The following is an 18,957-nucleotide window of genomic DNA, read 5'->3' as shown; positions in this document are numbered from 1 at the left end:
CAGTTTGTAACCAATATGGAACATGTTGGAAGGGTTTTGTTTTAATCACTTACATTTTCGCCTAGTTGAATGCTATGTTCTATCTTTCACCTCATGAAATATTCATACCATTGAAAGAATGAAAAAAAACATTCATTATTTGTATGTTGTTATATCTGTACTTCACAGTAACAACAAAACAAAATCTTACATCATCGAGAGCACAGAGTTTTTTAGGATATTTATTGGCATTAGGTCATCATCAAATGGTGCGCAGGATAAAACAAATTCACAGTAGAAAGTTTATTGCTACTTGGTCTGGAGTTAAATAATAAACATTTGATCAAAAACTAATGACAGCAGCATTTCAGCTAAAAGAGCTTCAACTCTCAAAGCGTTCAAAGGATTATAACAAAAGTGGTCAACGTTAGTTCTGTTCTTAGTACATTTCTAATGATTAGCAGTTATTTGAAAGCAACAACAAAACCCTAAAAAGATCAAATTATGCTCTATTGTGTAAAAAGATATCACATTGTAATTTTATTTATGCTTTTATCTGGATTTTACTCAGCACATGCTTTCCAACATATAATTAGTAGTACCTTAAAACAACGTAACAAAATTTAAGACATTTTTCTGCAGAAAGTTAATCATGTTAATTCTGTAGTGAAGAAAAAGTACAAAAATAAACATAAGCTTCCTGGCACTGAAGAAGAAATGTTCAGACATTTCTTGATAAAGTACAGAAAAATTAGATTAAATGATGGCTACTTCGGTCACGTGGAATAACAGGAGAATCGTTCGTTCCTCGCACAGGACTGCAGTCAAATCCGACACGTTTGTGCATTTCAGCTTTGTTCATACACAGACTGTGTGCACTGCAGTCATACAGGCAGCAGAGGAAAAACATCAGTTCCAGCAAATGAACTGAAAAATGTACAGAAGCCAACTGGAATACACATACAGTATGTTCTGACGGCTGTGTGCGTTGCAACATTCTGCACACAGTGAATGCACAATCAAGTAGACAAACACATGGGGACACTGAAAGAGCAATAAACAGTGCAGGGCAATGCACTTTAATTCTAGTTTTGGCAAATTAGGACAAGAAGAAAATGAACCAATAACAACAAACAACAGCAATCACATACATATCAATTAATACTCACTTTCACACATACTGAGAAACATCTTTGTGGAAAGCGACACTCTACACACGAGGCTTTGCATATTTGTATTTGGGAATTCCCAGACTTGGCTGTAAACAATTTTCCAAGTGAACCTCAGAGAAAAACCTCTGTTCAATTAACGTGCAGAAAGCAAACATCTATCAATATAATTTACAAATGGGAGCTGTTTGTTTTGCTGCTCCTGTTGCAGATACAAGTCCCCGAATGAACCAACAGTATTTGGCTTCATATAGCAGATGTCTGTCCATGATCTGAACCACAAGTCATCTCAAACAACAAACTCTGACCCTTAAAGTGCTTGGAATGTATAATATGTATACTATCTTTATTCTGAATTTGGGGGTGGATCCAAAATTTCACATGAAATCATAATTTATGAACGGACAAAGAAATTCCCACTTCTGTCTTGTGGATTATAACAATTGTTCTTTTGGAGGATGGATGGGGTCATTTAGCACAGAATTTCAAATAAATGGTAGAACAGTGATGGAAAAACATGCATAAAAAGGTTCATTTCAGTATCTGTTTAGAGTCATACACAATATAAGGACATATAGCAAACAAAGTGAAAAGAAAGCAATCTCTTTAAGACTTCTTGTGATAAGCCATGTAATTAGAACAATGTTGGCAGACATTATGAGTCAATGAAACATTTTTTATGTTTGTTCAGGTGATTTTAAATTTAAAGCTACAGTGTGTATAATGTAGTGTCATCTAGTGGTGAAGTTTAAGTTAATTTATTTTTTTATATGCAGATATTTGCAGATTGCATTATGACTTTTCCAGGCACTATTATTTCCCTTCATGGTTTCGCTTCTTTAGTGACAAGGATTTATGTCCTATTGCTGTGGGGAAAACTGTATATACTACACTATAATACTATATTGGCGTATAAGTTGTACCAGAGAATAAGCAGTGTTGCCACAGTTACTTTGAAAACTTACTTTATTAGCTACTTTCTGCAGTTACTTCATTAGCAGCTGCTGAATGTAACTAATAAAGGAACTCGCAATCTAACTTGGTTATTTTTAAGACTGAGTACTCAGAAAAGTAACTGTTAGTTACTTTGTCGATTAGTTACTTTGCTGATTACTCAGTCTTAAAAGTAACAAAGTTAGATTACTAATTACCTTATTGGTTACATTATTTATTAGTTACAAGCTGTCGGCAGATGCTAATAAAGTAACTGCATAAAGCTGCTAATGAAGTAACTGCACAAAGTAACTACTAAAGTAACCTTTCAAAGTAACTGTGTCAACACTGAGTATAATTCGCACCTTTTTCTATAGTATATTATCAGCTCTTTGTGATTTTTGTGTATTGTTGTACTGTACTTTTATTATTAATATTCTTTTATTGGTGGAGTTTATTTTGTTTAGTGGTTTGATTCCTGGGAAAGCCCGAAACAAGTAGTTTTAACTATTATTAGTAGCATATGTGATTTTTTCCGTATACAAGTTGCACCAGAGTCCAAGTTGCAGGACCTCCCAAACTAGTAAATACTCCCAAAAATACTGTTTCCCTTTTGGGCTACTGTACCAAGATGGCACTGCAACGTGGTGGCCTCTGAGAGGGGGCCCGCTCCTATGTAAATAGGGATGGTTCATTCTAAAATTATCAAAACACATCAATTCTTTGTTGCAGCAGATGGTTATGAATCCTATGTTCAGGTTCTGCTAATAACACCCCCTGAACCCTACACACTGTAGCTTTAAGGAGCAGTTATGACAGTCTGTAAGAGTCAGACGTCATTAAATGCAAAATTAGCAAACAAAATAAGAAACATTTGACATACTGACAAATACAAAGTGCAAGTGTAGTAAATAAACTTTCACATTCTTTTTTTAAATTGCTGTTAACGCCTGTATGTAATCTTGGATAACACGATGTGCTGTGCTGAGGGCAGCCACGATAATCTGAGCACACAGCGTTCGATATTATCTCTTATACTCAAATATACACAACTCTCAATATCATTATTTTCTATGTACAAAGTGCTTTTAACAGTGTTCATTCCTTGTAAATAAGATTCTCACACACATTAAGGCTTCACCACTGATTAATCACTCACTCCAGCAGACCAAAATCAGGATGGAGGAGTTGACTGAACAAACAACACACCCGGAACTAAAAGGAAAAAAAAAAAAAAAAAAAGTGTAGAATGACACAAAGGGTTCCCTGTGAACAAATACAGAGATTTGCTGCTTTAAGGCTAAAGAGGAACACTGAAAGTGGGTTGACAAAACTCTACCACTGCCAGTTTTTGGAGTGGCAACTGAAAGTATAACATAGTAATCACTAACAGGAGCATTTACCCAACTTTGCCCTTCTTATAACTGTGACAACATCATAAATGAGGCATGTTTTTGGCACAAGGCAGTTGTGATGGTGGTGTGTTCAGGAACAGACTAACTGAGGTTTATACATTGGGCTACATAACATTTACCAGATTATTTAAACTATAATGTAGCTATTTAAGATGAAACATTCTGGCAGAAACAGATTGAGAACTAGTGGCATTCAAATTTAAATTTTTACATTAGCATACAAGTTTAATTTTACATCAAGATGGCAATTAAAGGTGTACTCCCTTTCAATTTTTCACAAATTGATAAAATTTACTAGTTATTATAACGTACCTTTATTTCAGTGTTTTTTTTAAATAGACAGAATTTTTTAAAAAGAAAACATGAAATTTGAACTAAAGGGTCAGAGCCAACAACCATGCTCAGTGTACGTTTTGTTTTGTTTTTCTCCATTTTATCAAAACATTTTCTTGTTTCTGTTCAATAACTTTGGGGCGGGGGGATATTTCATTTATTTTTTAATACATTTTTAAAATATGTACTTAAATTATAGGGGTGCTAGTAATTCTTGCCACAACTGTATAGTGGAGCTGAAGAAAATCCTTTTTATGACTTAAATGGTTAAAAATTAATAGTAAATAAAAAAGGATCAGCACCTTTAATCCATAAAGACATAGCATTTGTTGTATATATGTGCAAACCTCCTTTATTTAATATCACATTCCTTGTAGAAAACACTCCGTCCTGTTTTTGTGTGGCTGTAATGAAAATGTCCCATAAATGTGTGGGGTGACGCAGTATTTTTGCTGAATATTGCAACTAAGATACAGTGCCTTTGACTAACCACGGGGTGTGTTAAAGATAATTCACTACTGACCCCTACTCTGCAGCTGCTCTACTGCAAGCAACCTGAATGAAAACCATGCAGTAGTTATGAAAATTTTACACAAAGTTCCAAATTTTGCTACTCTGACCGGACACGATTATATCAAAGTGGGGTCCAAGCAGATAACACCAGAAAATTATTATGGGGCCCACAATATTTAACCAAACTGGATCAAAATAAGTGAAATTGAAGACTGCTATATAGTAACAACTGCATAAAATTCCAGCAGAATCTGGATAACTGTTGAGAAAATACATTTACTACTGTCACTTTGCTGCTGCAACAATGCACATTTCCCTACTGTGGGATGATGTATGATTATCTTGATGTGTGATAATACAGCTTAATTTTTTTTTTCACTACATCGTAGCAGTCATTCCTGTTTCATGCTGTCTGTTTTTGACCATCATAGAGGACAAATTAACACCCAGTTTATACTTGCAGCTGATTATTATATAATTTTTAATTTTCAATAGGAAATTTAATTCTCACTGCCAGTGGTGGCAAAATTCCCAGTCATCCTCTTTTTGAAAGCAATGAACATCTGGTTTACCATCTGCCACATACCACCAACATGTGAATGCAGCGTAACTGACACAGACACCCATGTGTATCATGAATAGTAGGTTACCCCAAACACAGAAATCTGGAAAATTTTCAACACTAGGATCAGAGTGGTGGTTTCTACAATGATGTTATCTTATTGTATGTCTGCAGCCTAAAATCAACTTGGCTTTAAGATGCTTTTTTGGAAACGTGGACCACATCTTATTACATTTAAAATAATCTTGCGCCTGTCCAGTTTACACCATACAAACCTGCACACACTGTGTTGCTCACGCTTTAAAAAACATTCACCGAGTTGCAAAAATGTCTTGTTCATGAATGAATTCTGCCTGATGGATGGTTTAGCAAATGCTATTACAGCCTCAAATGCTTTGATATGTCACTACAATCATAGTACCCATGGAGGTTATGTACAGTACATCCATATACTGTATATACCTCATTTACTTCTCCTGACAGTATACCATATAATAGTACATATAGTACATATAATAGTATAAAAGAAACTCTTCTTTTGCCATTTAGTGTTTACTTGGAAGGATAAATGCTATGCTTTTTTGATTTCTATTTTATTTAATTCTTTGAGTTTATTTTTGACTGTTGTATAAAATGCATTGCTCCATCTAATAATGAGCAACTAAAGTACATCAAGCCAAATACAACATATAAAATGTGTCCAATATAGAGGATTCTATAAACAATGGCTGGGAGTTTTAAAATTAAAATTCAACCAAGTGTGGGGTTTCTTACGATGATGTTTAAGGGCCACATTGAGAGAAAGTTGAAAGTTGTAATATTTTGAGAATAAAGTGAAAATATTATGAGAATAAAGTTGTAATATTACAAGAATAAAGTTGTAATTTTATGAGAAAAAAACTTGCATTATGAGAATAAAGTCATAATTTTATGAGAAAAAGCGATAACCCTGCAGACTGTCATGATCTGGGTCTGTGGGGTTCATTGTTTGTTTTTCCCTCATTTTTGGTTTGTGGGTATTTTTGGACTGGGGTTTTGTGGAGGGATTTCTCTTGTCTGGTGTGGAGTGTTTGATGTCAGGCATTTCCCTCTGGTCCTCCCTTCCTGCTTGCCACGCCACCTTTCTGGAACCTTCCTCACACACCTGTGGTGCATTTATTCCTGATCACGTCCTCTATATTAGCCATTCCTCTTTCTTTTCTCATTTGTGAGATTGCTGTGCCCTGTGACTCTTTCAAGCGTTTGTCTTCAGAGTTTTCACAGTCCTGTTTTTGCATCACCATGTATCGACCTGTCTGCCTGTTTTTGGATCCTGTCGATGCCTAATGCTTCGGTGACTGTTGCTATTTTTGGACTGACTTTTTGTATACCAACCCACGCAAGCCCTGACATTAAACTCTGTTAAGCTGAGACCTAAATCCTGCATTTGTGTCTGACCACCTGGTGCCGACTGGCTTGTCACAGACTGCCAGTTCCAGCCATCTCCTCCTCCACGAAAGAGGTGATTTCGGCAGCTGCTAAATGCCGGAACTACAGGTGAAGACCGTGTGGTTCCTCCTCCGGAATAGACACATTTTCTTGCATATTCTTTTCAAAGTTCTGATACTAATGATAATGTTCTGCAGATGGGCCCTTTAGGGAGGTGGTGGAGTAATGGTATGCACGTTGGACTGAGATGCCAGCAATCTGGGTTCGATTCTCGATTGCAGCCATGTTCCCAACTGGCACTTTCAACAGCAGTGCGGGGGAGGAGTGAGAGACGTGCCATGGGTCCTTCAGGACACAGGCTTCAGGCTTTCGTTGGCTACCCACGTTAAAAAAGAACCTCTATCTCTCCTTATTTGTAAAACCTATACTGAAGTACAACTTAAAGTGCTCCACAGATCTCATCTGAGATGCAGAGTTTTTCTCTCATAAAATTACAACTTTATCCTTGTAATATTATGACTTTATTCTCATAATATTAGGTGTTTTTTCCTCATAAAATTCTGACTTTATTCTCAAGGTCTTAAAAAAAAAAAAAACTCAACATGGCCCTAAAATGCCGTTGTGCTCTCTCTCTCCATCCTCCTGCCCCCTTTTTTTTTTTGTTTTATGGCCTACATGTCATCCATGCCTTATTAGAATTTGACTGCTTGACCTCATTTGAAAAAGCCACGGGTACAGGAGGCTGGTCTCTTCAAGACAACGTCCAACCTTTAAAATGAACTAACAACTCCAAACACAGCTAGGACATCAATAAGCTCTTGGCTGAGTTGTCTACAGGAGGCACTTTTTCAAGCTTCAGTCATATGGTTTCTCTCCAAGACCTGACCTCCAAGAACCTCCTTGGAAAGGACGCCGGCCTCATTGAACAGGACCCTATAACACACAGTCTCAAATGCTCATCTTTCCAAGTAAAGGGAAATGTTGCTGACATGTTCAAACAAATGAGGTATCCTAGTTCAGCTCAGGATTTATTTGTTTTGTCTAATAGCAAACCACTCTTTCCTTTTCACAATGTGAAATCGAGAATTGGGATGCTGATAATCTTCTCTTCTTGGAACTGTGCATCACATAGTCTCCCACACGTCTTGTCTTTGTAAAAGTTCTAAATGGCAACTTGAACTGGAATATCTCAAGTGAAAAAAAACTCCTTTCTTTACCTCCATGGAATGGCACAATGACACAATAGCAGCCATATGGGGCTGTGCTGTATCTGCCCTTTAGAGGGCAGTATCATAGACCTCTTGTAACATGGAGGGTGGGTGCGAGACTGGAACAAGGTTGGTGGTCAAGGCCGTTGGATGCAGCTGATCCCACACAGGGTCCTTTATTGTAGGTGGTGTGGACAATGCAGAAGGGCCTGAGACCAGAGGTCTCTGGCTTCTTAGTTGCTCAAGGACTTCCTGCTCCAGGTCTGGGGGTACAATGAGTTGGTCCTCAGGATCTTGCTGGGCTGGTGCAGTGAAGTAGCCTGACTTCTTCTTAGGAGCCTCCAAGGCCACTTCAATGATGTTATGGCTGTCCTCGGGGACTACAACAGAACCATTTGACAACTTTTTTCCAAACAAGCTACATGTGGAGGGTGACTTCTTGAGGTCTGCAATCTCTCTCCCACAAACAGCTAACAGGCAGCCATTTGTTGTTGACACCACAACTCTGTTCTGTCTGCACATTTTTCCATTTGGGTAGTCAGAACCATCCTTTTCAAGGTCCAAGTCTTTTGGGCTCTTGGGAACCGTAGATCGTAGCTGAAAGGCACAGCAGTGAATATCTACTTCAACCTCTAGCTTACTGCCATTAGAGATGACTCCCTCAAGTGGAGCTTCATCGTCACTGTCCAAACCATTATCAGACTGGTTACTAGTGAAGGTAGCACCGGAGGGCTGTCGATGAAATAGGCCTGAGGGGGGTCCTGTTAGAGCTGAGCCAGGAACCATGATTCCACATAGTGCAGTAGCAGGGTGCAGGCTGCAGCGTCTCTCCGGGCGGGGTGCAGGGACTGAGGATGGGTGCTCATCTGAAGCAGTGGACCCTGCTTCACTACCCACCTCTGAAGCGGATGTCTCACTGTTGAACTCAGAGATGATGCCACTGCTGGACGAAAGGGTTGTTGAATCACTGGGACCTGGGGTGACAGATGCAGGCAAAAGTACTGGAGGGGGACCCCGGGGTACGGTCGTGGAGATCGGTGCCTCACAGGTGCAACTATCTTCTCCAATATGCAAGGACACTACCACAGCTCCTATGTTGTCTTTGCAGCCATAGCTCTGAGCCAGAGAGCACAGCTTCTTGGCAGCAGCACGTGGATCCTGCACAGCCTGCACAGTGCAAACAGCCTCCTCGTAGGACACTCGCTCAAACAGCGCACGGTTTCCCAAGATCAAGAACTCATCCTGGGAACAGAGGGGCTCAGTATGCACCCATGGCTTGGGGAGTACCCAGGGAGCCAGATAAGAGCATCCCAGCAGGCGAGAACAGCATGTGACTCCACTCACCTTATTATCCTACAAAACAGAATGGTCTTTTAACATGTGGTCATGTGGAGAACCTCATTAAGATACCAGCGGTTCTACATTGTTTTTTTCCTCTTTTTTTTTTATTGCACTCCCTTTTTAGAAGCTGAAAATCATGACTTTTTCAGTCACACTTCACCAGGCAGATCACTCCTACCAAATCATTTTGTGTCCCCCAGAGGGAACGGGGTGCCCCGCAGTTTGAGAACCACTCACAGAATTTAAAAACACACCATGGCTTTTGTAAACATCAATGACACACTGGATTTGCCAAAACTACTTCCAGTCATTATTTGCTAAACTATACTGCTGTAGTTATACAACTTCTGTAAAACTATGCAAATGTGCGACAGGAATGTTTGTCTTGAGAACAACCTTATGGTCCAATCTGTGTCAAGGAGTTGAAAGATGCTGTTTGTCCTTTACTGATTAACTTCTTAAATTTGGTATTATTTATTTTTTAGTGCATTTTAATTTTTAAATTTGGTTTAACACACATGGTAGAAAAGTGTGGCATTTTGCAACATAATGTGGAAAATAATCACAACACTAAATGCTGCATTTTTAAATGTTGCTGGTATACGAGGTCTATTAGAAAAGTATCCGACCTTATTATTTTTTCAAAAACCATATGGATTTGAATCACGTGTGATTACATCAGACATGCTTGAACCCTCGTGGGCATGCGAGAGTTTTTTCACGCCTGTCGGTTACGTCATTCGCCTGTGGGCAGTCTTTGAGTGAGGAGTCGTCCACCCGCTGGTCGATTTTTTTCATTGTTTAGGAATGGCTCAGAGACTGTTGCTTTGTTTGATAAAAATTTTTTCAAAACTGTAAGGCACAACTGAGTGGACACCATTCAATAAAGTCAGCTGGTTTTCGGTAAAAATTTTAACGGCTGATGAGAGATTTTGGTCTGGTAGTGTCGCTTTAAGGACGGTCCACGGCACCTGATGGCGATCTGCGCTTCGAGGCGGCAGCGTCTCACCGTTTCAAGTTGAAAACTTCCACATTTCAGGCTCTGTTGACGCAGTAAGTCGTCAGAGAACAGAGAACTTTCAGAAGAAGTCTGGAAGCGCTGCGCGACGTCCCGCTCCGTGGGAAGTCCTTACACCGACAGAAACACCCCATAATCTCTCATCAGCCATTAAACTTTTCACAGAAAACCAGCTTAATTTCTCGAATAGTGTCCACTCGGATATTCCTCACAGGTCCAGAAAAAATTCTGATAAAGCAACGCGCGCCGTCTCGAGCAGCGTGTGAAACAAAGGAATTCAGCCGAGAGGGCGGGACCACATCTCACTCAAGGCCTGCCCACAGGGAAATGACGTCACCGACACGCGTGAAAAAACTCACGCATGCGCACGAGGGTTCAAGCATGATTGGTGTAATCGCATGTCATTCAAATCCATATAGTTAAAAAAAAAAATAAAAGGGTCGGTTTATTATCTAAGAGACCTCGTATAAACACATCTCAGCAGTAATAGCATCAAACATATTAGAAAGCAGTTCTAGTGCAGTGGTCACCAACCTTTTCTAAGCCAAGATCACTTTTCACTTCAGACTAAAGGCAAGGATACAACTTTGAGAAGTAGAAGTCAGGTCATACTGATCAAATAGGAAACAAATGCATCACACAAATATTGTAAAATATTGTAGCATCAGATATTCAATAGATGGTGTGCTGGTGACACCACCGATCACGTGATATGTGCTCACACAGCCATACTGGACGGCAACTTCTGCGTTGAGTGAACGGCAAATGAACCTCTGAAAATTCAATTCATGTTTGAAGGACTATATAGCTGTTGGTTAAAGTACGGACAATTAAGTTATTGATTTTGTATTATTATTTTTTGGGATTATGCGATGTGTGCTGTTATTGGTGTGGATATGATAAGGAATTTGAGTTGATTATTTTAAGATGTCTGTGTTTTTCTGTTCTGCTCACTTTGTTTTGTTTTTGTTGTGATAAGTAAAAGTTGCTGAGGTAAAAGGGGTAGGTGTATATAAGCTTTGCTTCTACCTACATCTTTTCAGTTACATGGGTTGACTGGCTGAAAAATCAGTTTGTTTTATTTTGTTGCAAAGTTCTTTCCTTGAACCGAATAAACTTGAACCTTGTGTTTAGCAGGTGTGCTCTTTCGCTTTGTCTACACAAATTACACCAAAATGGTGTAATGGTGATGTATACAAATGCACGAGCTGTTACAAGAAGGGCTCCGGAGTACAATTTTACAATTTTCCCACTGATCAAGAGTGATCTGAAAAGTTACAGTTTTAAAATTCTTTGTCACATCTTTTTGCAATTTTTCTGGATTATGCTTTTTTCTTGATTAATTTGTCCCTCAATGAGCTCTTCTTTCTATAATCACCAACCTCCAAACCAAAGGTAATGTGTACAATTTCCTCCATGAATTGTGGCTCATTTGAGCAACTTTATAGTTTTTTTTTGACTCCGTGTTGTAAAGTTGGTCATATTTGGGAATTTTTCTGCCAAATGTATTTGATCCATAACTGAAATGTAATCAGTGAGTGCACTGCAAAAACTTTTAAAATATGACAGGATAGGAAGGAGTGAAACCCTAAAAGTGACAGATCACAGCCTTTTGTGGTGTCTAATTTATTTAGCAGGTGCACGTCAGGCTGCTGGGAGCACGGTTAAAAAAAAACAAAAACGGCCGGGCTTTAATCATGGAAATACGGTGCACACTTTCCTCGACTCAGCGAGTGTCAGTGTTGAACTTTAATTTCATACCTCTGTTATCGGACACGTCCAGACTGCTTTGTTTGGTACATGTGAGGGGTTTTTTTTTTATGGAAATGTAATACAGTCGGACAGGATGTTTTGTCTGATGTGAGTGAAAATCATTTATACAAAATCAGTTATATATGGTGTTTATTAGATGGAAAACCATACAAAAACATTGGGACTTTTGCTTTTGGCTGGTGAGTGTGAGTATCCCGTTTATACAATGACAGTTTAGGCGAGTTTTACTACTCGGGCTGTCATCAGTAACCTGACTGATGACCGCATTTTGCACCCATCCAGCCGCAAAGAAGCTGTCGGCATCCAAACTTTTATATGTCTTCAGGACTTCTCCTGTGTAGGGTGACGGAGTGTTGATAAAGTAGTTGAAAAGGTCTGGATGCTGCGCATCTGGCTTCTGCTCAAAATCGAAAAAAAAAAAAAAGGTGAACTTCTAGAGGGAAATATTGTAGGGATCCATGTTGATTCTCTATTTTCTCTAAATACCTCTTCTGATGTTCAGGATCGAGCGCTTAACTATATCGGACAAATTAACTTGGTCGTCCACTGATGATCCCGCATTGGCCATGCTGTGGTGTACACTGAGCTTGCCGTCTAGTATGGCTGCGTACACAAATCCGCGTGTTGAGTGCGATATCACTGCACACTACCAGAGGTGGGACAAAGTCACTGTCAAGTCATCCTCAAGTCATGAATCAGCAAGTCCCAAGTCAAGTCTCAGCTCAGCTTGCCATAACTGGTCATCATTATGACTTGAGACTTGACTTGGGACTTGCCGATTCAAGACTTGAGAGTGACTTGATGGTGACTTTGTCCCACCTCTGCTATTGATAGAGAAATATGCAACAAAAACAGTTTTTCTCTTTTTTTGCATAACCATATTTTGTAATCACTGGCAACTGAAGTAGGAAGAGGGAGAAAAAAAAATCATTTTATGAAAAAGTTCTCTGGGGACCCCACAGCAGAGAACAACAGCAATATGCAACAGTTTTTATTTTAGTTTTGGGCAGGCACAGGTTAAAAAACACAGAGAAGGCAGTCCACAAGGCAACAGTATCCCTGAGGGGCAAACCAGGAATACAGTCAACAAGTGCAGGCAGAGTTTCAAAACACAGATTCATTGTCAAACCAAGTAAACAGTCCAAAAATAGCAGGCAAGCTCAGGAAATACTCACAAGGAACAACAACACAACAACAACAACAAAAAACAGAAGACACGAATACAGCAAGAAAGTTAGAGAAAGGAGGTAAAATAGTGGGCAACATTATCAGGGAGGAAACGTATATGTGAACAGGAAATGGAGAACACGTGAACTGGAAGAAAACCATGGAAAACGACAGAGCACCAAAATAACAGCAACGAGTGGAAGTGACAGAATGTAATTGTGGCATTCTTGACCTTTTGCTTTCTCTTTCTCTCTGTCATGTACGCACACACAAAAACACATTCTGGTACCACATTATAAATAAAATGGCAATATGCTCCCATGTTCAAAGCTGTTGTGCCTCATTAATTTGGAACATATGGCAGTCGTGTCTGTGTAGGGCGTAAAGTGAAGCTTTGTTGTTTGTGATTGAAAAAAAAAAATCACACCCCGTCAATACATGAAAGTGAAATGAAAATAACTGTTAAATAAAAATATCAGTAAATGCTCAAGGAAAGCTAAAACCTCACCTTGCTGCTTGACTGCTTCACCTCAGGGAGCTTCTACAGCTGTTGTCCGCCATTCTGACAGGTCAGGGCTAATGCATAAACTCCCTACGAATACTTTTCTTTGTGTCCGCTTTCTCGATATTACAGTGCTGTGTGCCTGGTGCACTTTGGGCCGAGCACCTGGCTTTGTCCCATCATTTCCCACAGCTAAAACATCAAAGTGCACTCGGACATGCCTCAAATGGATCTGTGCCCTCTGCACAGCTTTCGAGTCTGCTGTCAAGAGTTGGCCCTGTGTCTCACAGTCACAAAAGTGTCTGTCAGTCAGGTGGGTCCTGGGCATTGATTTGAATAGTTTTAGAGATGGACCAATTAACCAAAATTTGAGTTTGGCCACAGACTTAATCTTCTCTATATCACGATAGATGTTCATGTCTTGTTTCCTTCTTTCATGTTGTTGTTGAAAATGGACCTCATTATGCACATAATGCTAGGTTCTTTTAATTCTGAGTATTAAAATCAGCTATACTTAACATGAACATGAAAGTCTAACCTCCCTTTTCATTTGTCACACATGGAATCCTCATGCATGCAGAATTTCAAATGACACACTGGCAAAGTGTTAGGCATTACTAGACCCACATGTCCACTTTTTCAGCTTCAAAACAAAAACGCACTACTGTCCATAATTCAAGATACTTTTATTTTTAAGCAGATTCAGAAAGTGTGTGATATTATATTACGGTGTTTACAGAAAGTGCTTCACTTTTTCCACATTTTGTTATGTTACAGCCTTATTCCAAAATGGATGAAATTCATTTCCCCCTCAAAATTCTACACACAATAAATGGTAATGTGGAAAAAAAGATTTTGCTAATTTATGAAAAATGAAAAACTAAGAAATCACATGTACATAAGTATTCACAGCCTTTACCATGAAGCTCAAAATTGAGCTCCTGTGCATCCTGTTTTCTGATCGTCCTTGACATGTTTCTACAGCTTAACTGGAGTCCACCTGGGATAAATTCAGTTGATTGGACATGATTTGAAAAGGATCACACCTGTTTATATATAAGGTCCCATAGTTGACAGTATATGTTAGAGTACAAACCAAGCATGAAGCCAAAGGAATTGTCGGTAGACCTCCGATACAGGATTGACTCGAGGCACGAATCTGGGGAAGGGCGATCGGGGGGAGAAGGACCTTATTCAGGGAGATGACCAAGAACCCGATAGTGGAGAGTGGAGAGAGGAGAAGCTTCCAGAAGGACATCCATCTCTGCAGCAATTGACCAATCAGGCCTGTATGGTAGAGTGGCCAGACGAAAGACACTCTTTAGTAAAAGGCACATGGTCGCCCGGGTGGAGTTTGCCAAAAGGCACCTGAAGGACTCTCAGACCATGAGAAACAAAGTTCTCTGGTCTCATGAGGCAAAGACTGAACTCTTGCCATGAATGCCAGGCATCATGTTTGGAGGAAACCAAGCACCATCCCTACAGTGAAGCATGGTGTTGACAGCATCATGCTGTGGGGATGTTTTTCAGCAGCAGGAACTGGGAGACTAGTCAGGGCTGAGGGAAAGATGAATGTAGCAATGTACAGAGACATCCTGGATGAAAACCTGCTCCAGAGCGCTCTTGACCTCAGATTGGAGCAACGGTTCATCTTTCAGCAGGACAATGACCCTAAGCACACAACCAAGATATCAAAGGAGTGGCTTCAGGACAACTCTGTGAATGTCCTTGAGTGGCCCAGCCAGAGCTCAGAGCTGATTGAACATCAATGGAGAGATCTGAAAATGGCTGTGCATCGACGCTCCCCATCCAACCTGATGGAGCTTCAGAGGTGCTGCAAAGAGGAATGGGCAAAACTGCCCAAAGATAGGCGCACTCAACTTGTGGCATCATATTCAAGAAGACTTGAGGCTGTAATTGCTGCCAAAGGTGCATCAACAAAGTATTGAGCAAAGGGTGTGAACACTTACGTACATATGATTTCTTAGCTTTTTATTTTTAATAAATTTGTAAAAATTTAAAAAACCTTTTTTCATGTTGTCATTATGGGGTGCTGTGAGTACAATTTGGAGGGGAAAAATGAATTTACTCCATTTTGGAATAAGGCTGTAATATAACAAAATGTGGAAAAAGTGAAGTGCTGTGACTACGTTCCAGATGCACCGTAACTTAATATAAACAATTCCTTCAGCATGGCTCACCAGAGCTGCTACTGACAGCAGTTTTCCCAAGCTGTGACTGAACTTCTTAAAACTCAATAAGCTACATAGAAGCTAATAACAACTGGCTGGTTAATCACGATGGGCGGGCTGGTGACCTCTGCTCTAGGGTAAAAGTATGAAGATAAGATGTGTATTTAGTTGTATATTACCTCAGTAATAATGGCTTTACTGAGCTTAACTCGCTCCATCTCTTCAGTGCAGCTCTCCAAGCTGTAAACCTTGGACAGTGGGACAGGTTGTCCATCCCGACACAACACGGCCTGGCAGGTACCCACGTTAGCCACAGTGAGGCTGAAGGAACCGCTTGGTTCTGAAGGCTCATGGTGGATATAACACAGTAAAGCAGAGGCACCCAGCTTTTGTCCAGCCATACCCAGTTTCCTGTCAAAAACAAACACCAAAGCTTCCGACAAACTCTCTAAAGGGCCTTTCACACTGGACACTTCAGACGCATCAGGCAACGCGCACCAACGCTGTAACGCGTGACGTCAGACGCTTCGTTTCAGAAGCGGCAAGGCCTATGTCACACTCCGGCTGTTTCCACAACCTGATAAAAGTTGAGCGATCGCCATATTGAATTTGCGTCGCCTGAACCACTGCTGGGAGAAGCTTTTTTTCAGCTACTTTTCAGAGAGACGCCGACCGAGCGAGGACTGAGGACTTGGTGGGATATCAATCGAACCGCGACAGCGGGCTGACCCGCACGGAGATGCCGGGGTTGAGGGATCATCGAGGCAGGCAGCCGGGGTGATGGAGCAAACCCACTCAGTCCGAAATATCCCACTTTTTGGATATATGTGAAGTCCCAGTTTGACCACCGGAGTTTAGTTGTGCAGCTTTATCGAGGTGAGAATAATATAAAAATAAAACGTGACGTTTACTGCGTTGCTGTGAAGGTTTAATGATCGACTAACGTTAGCTTAGCCTTTAGCACAGTTGATCTGAGTGAACACTTTCATTTGTGAATGGTTCAGTTTTTTTTTTTTTTTTTGTTTGTATTTATTAACCAAATAAAGCCACAGCAAATAACTTAGTTTTTCAGGCGTTATTGCCGTAGTTGTTTCCATATATATATATATATATATATATATATATATATATATATATATACACACACACACACACACACACAATCAGGAACATTTGCTGTGCAGACAACCTAAATACAGATGTGCTTCAAAAACTTCCATTGATGGGCTGAATACTATGAAAGAAAACATCTCTGCTCTTCAAAATTAGAGAAAAGTGTCAACAACACCAGAGGTCAAAGCTGTAGAAGAGACCTTCATCTGGTCCCGAGAATCCAGCATACCATCACCTGCTTCTAAATAAAAGGCTCTTTGAACAGCAACTATTTTATTATTTTTTTAAAAAGCTGTTTCATTTTATATTTTAACAATAAATGAATGGATCATTAAAAATGTCTACGAAATCAAAGTCAAAAGACATTTGCACAGGTAGAAACTCTTCCCTTATTGTGCACAATTTTAAAACATTCACAACCACTAGTCAAATTCATATTTTAGAAATGACTCTGTCCTGATCACAACATTAAAGGCAATCACACATTTTGATGTAATTACAAGTTGAAATGACTCAATTAAAAAAAAAATCATCATGAGGTTTTTGTCACAGAAATCCTACTTTACAATCACACTGCAGTCATTCTTAAATTATCTCCTGTTGCATTTATAATAAACATTTGTATTTATTTACAGTGTTTTTCTGGTTGAAATGAGACATGAATAATCTACCAGACGTTTAAAAAATGTACAAATTTCCATGTTATTTTATTTGTCTAAAAATAAATGTCCAAGGTTACAGGTGGTTTTAATTTACAGATGAAGAAAGGTTTCTAAAGAACCTTTTATTTAGCTATTTTAATTACAAGTGTTCTAAACTTTTTTAAAACAGTAATCAGAAATTTTGAGGTAAAAAAAAAAAACATTTCCAAGGATTTTTCTTCAGAAAACTGCTCTATAAATGAGCAGTCAAGTGACATGTTTCTGTTTTGTAGAGATCAGTGGTTTCTGCACCGATCTGTTTTGTCGAGATCAGTGGTTTCTGCCACTAGTCTTCCATGTTTTGGCCCGACGCGTCGTTCCTATTGGACAGCACGAACCTACGTCACAGCTCAGCGCGGCGAAGGGTGGATTGGGTTGAACTTTGACCGCGTCAGCCTGTCGACAAGCGGCAATGCGCGCTCCCATCTGAAGCTCGGCTTTTGATGCGACGCTTCTGACGCCTCTAAAAAGCAGCGCGTCTCATTGAAAATAATGCTTTTTAGACCAATTTGTGACGCCTTTAACACTTCCGATGCGTCTGGTGTGAAAGGCCCATAACTCACATGGAGCAGTCGATGAAACAGGAGCAACACTGTAATTGTTCTGTCATGTCAGCCTGTAAGAAATACTTACAAATCAACATCATACCTGTGTGAGGTGAGGAAAGTGTTGCACATGTACACACTGTCAACGCAAGAGTGCTGGAGTTCCTCACACAGCACATCCCCCATGGTGCACTGCAGCAGACGAGGCACTTCTTCATTGCGGTCTCCATCAAAGATGCCATAACATGAGTCCACGTTGTCTCTAAATCTGTCTACCGCCAGCACAGAGACACACAACCTGTCCCAGAAAATACATGCCCATTAGCAGATGATGCTCCACACACAGATGGAGCACTTGCATTCGACCCCACAGTGTCAGGTCAAAGGAAACAGCAAGAGGTGACAGATGATAAAAGACTTCACTGCATGAGTCCATGTGGAGGCCTCGGCCTCGTAAACAGTAGTGATTGTAGCTACATTACAACGGGTCAGTCAGACCTATAAGGGTCCAATCCTAAAAATGATCCACAGGGGTGCTTGCCAACAAGTTTTAATCAAATGCTGATATCATGGCAGACACCTGCTCTGGGTTTGTACAGTAGTGACTCATCAGACAGTGCTAATCCTACAGTTACAAAACCTACCTAACGAGTCTGAAAGTGTAGGCCTATTAACGGAAACCATTACTAACCTCACCAACCAAAAGAAAAAAAAAGGGGGGAGTTGGAATGCCTTTATCTTTGTGACATAGATCAAGATTGCTTCAGTTTCAGATAAAACTACATAAAACATTATTTAACATTATTTAGTACTTTTTCCACAAGTGAAAGACGGGTTTCTGTGGCTTCATTATTCACTTTTGTGGCCTTTTCTACACTCAGTCACAGTTAGTTTTGTTTTGAAATTATATGACAGTGCAATAATCGGCTTCTTATTGTTATTATTTTACCTGAGGCCATCAAAATATGGTCATTGGGTATTGCAAAGGCTTTGTGTTCGTCTGTCCATCTGTCTGTGCTCAGCATAAGTCCAGTCCTATAACTACCAGGGTCTTCAAATTCACAG

General features: G+C 39.9%; 1 protein-coding gene and 1 long non-coding RNA gene across 2 annotated transcripts in view; one reads left to right on the top strand and one right to left on the bottom strand.

Moving 5' to 3' along the window:
• The first annotated feature begins 1,372 nt into the window (after positions 1-1,372).
• On the top strand, positions 1,373-18,458 carry LOC117527814. The gene is made up of 3 exons (XR_004565608.1): positions 1,373-1,900; positions 13,641-13,645; positions 18,441-18,458. It is a non-coding gene; the product is annotated as an uncharacterized LOC117527814 (long non-coding RNA).
• The window catches only part of phlpp2 (PH domain and leucine rich repeat protein phosphatase 2), a 152,537-nt gene continuing 140,598 nt past the window's right edge, over positions 7,019-18,957 (bottom strand). Inside the window, exons 17-19 of the mRNA XM_034190209.1 lie at positions 17,996-18,190; positions 15,713-15,944; positions 7,019-8,893 (exon numbers count right to left, since the gene is read on the bottom strand). Coding sequence (XP_034046100.1) covers positions 7,610-8,893; positions 15,713-15,944; positions 17,996-18,190 — 1,711 coding nt within the window. The 3' untranslated portion in view covers positions 7,019-7,609. The remainder of the gene's footprint in view (positions 8,894-15,712; positions 15,945-17,995; positions 18,191-18,957) is intronic.

Source organism: Thalassophryne amazonica, chromosome 2 (genome assembly GCF_902500255.1).
Source record: "Thalassophryne amazonica chromosome 2, fThaAma1.1, whole genome shotgun sequence".
Classification (NCBI taxonomy): Eukaryota; Metazoa; Chordata; class Actinopteri; order Batrachoidiformes; family Batrachoididae; genus Thalassophryne; species Thalassophryne amazonica.
Note: the sequence above shows the minus strand (reverse complement) of the source record. Positions and strands in the feature narration are given on the sequence as shown.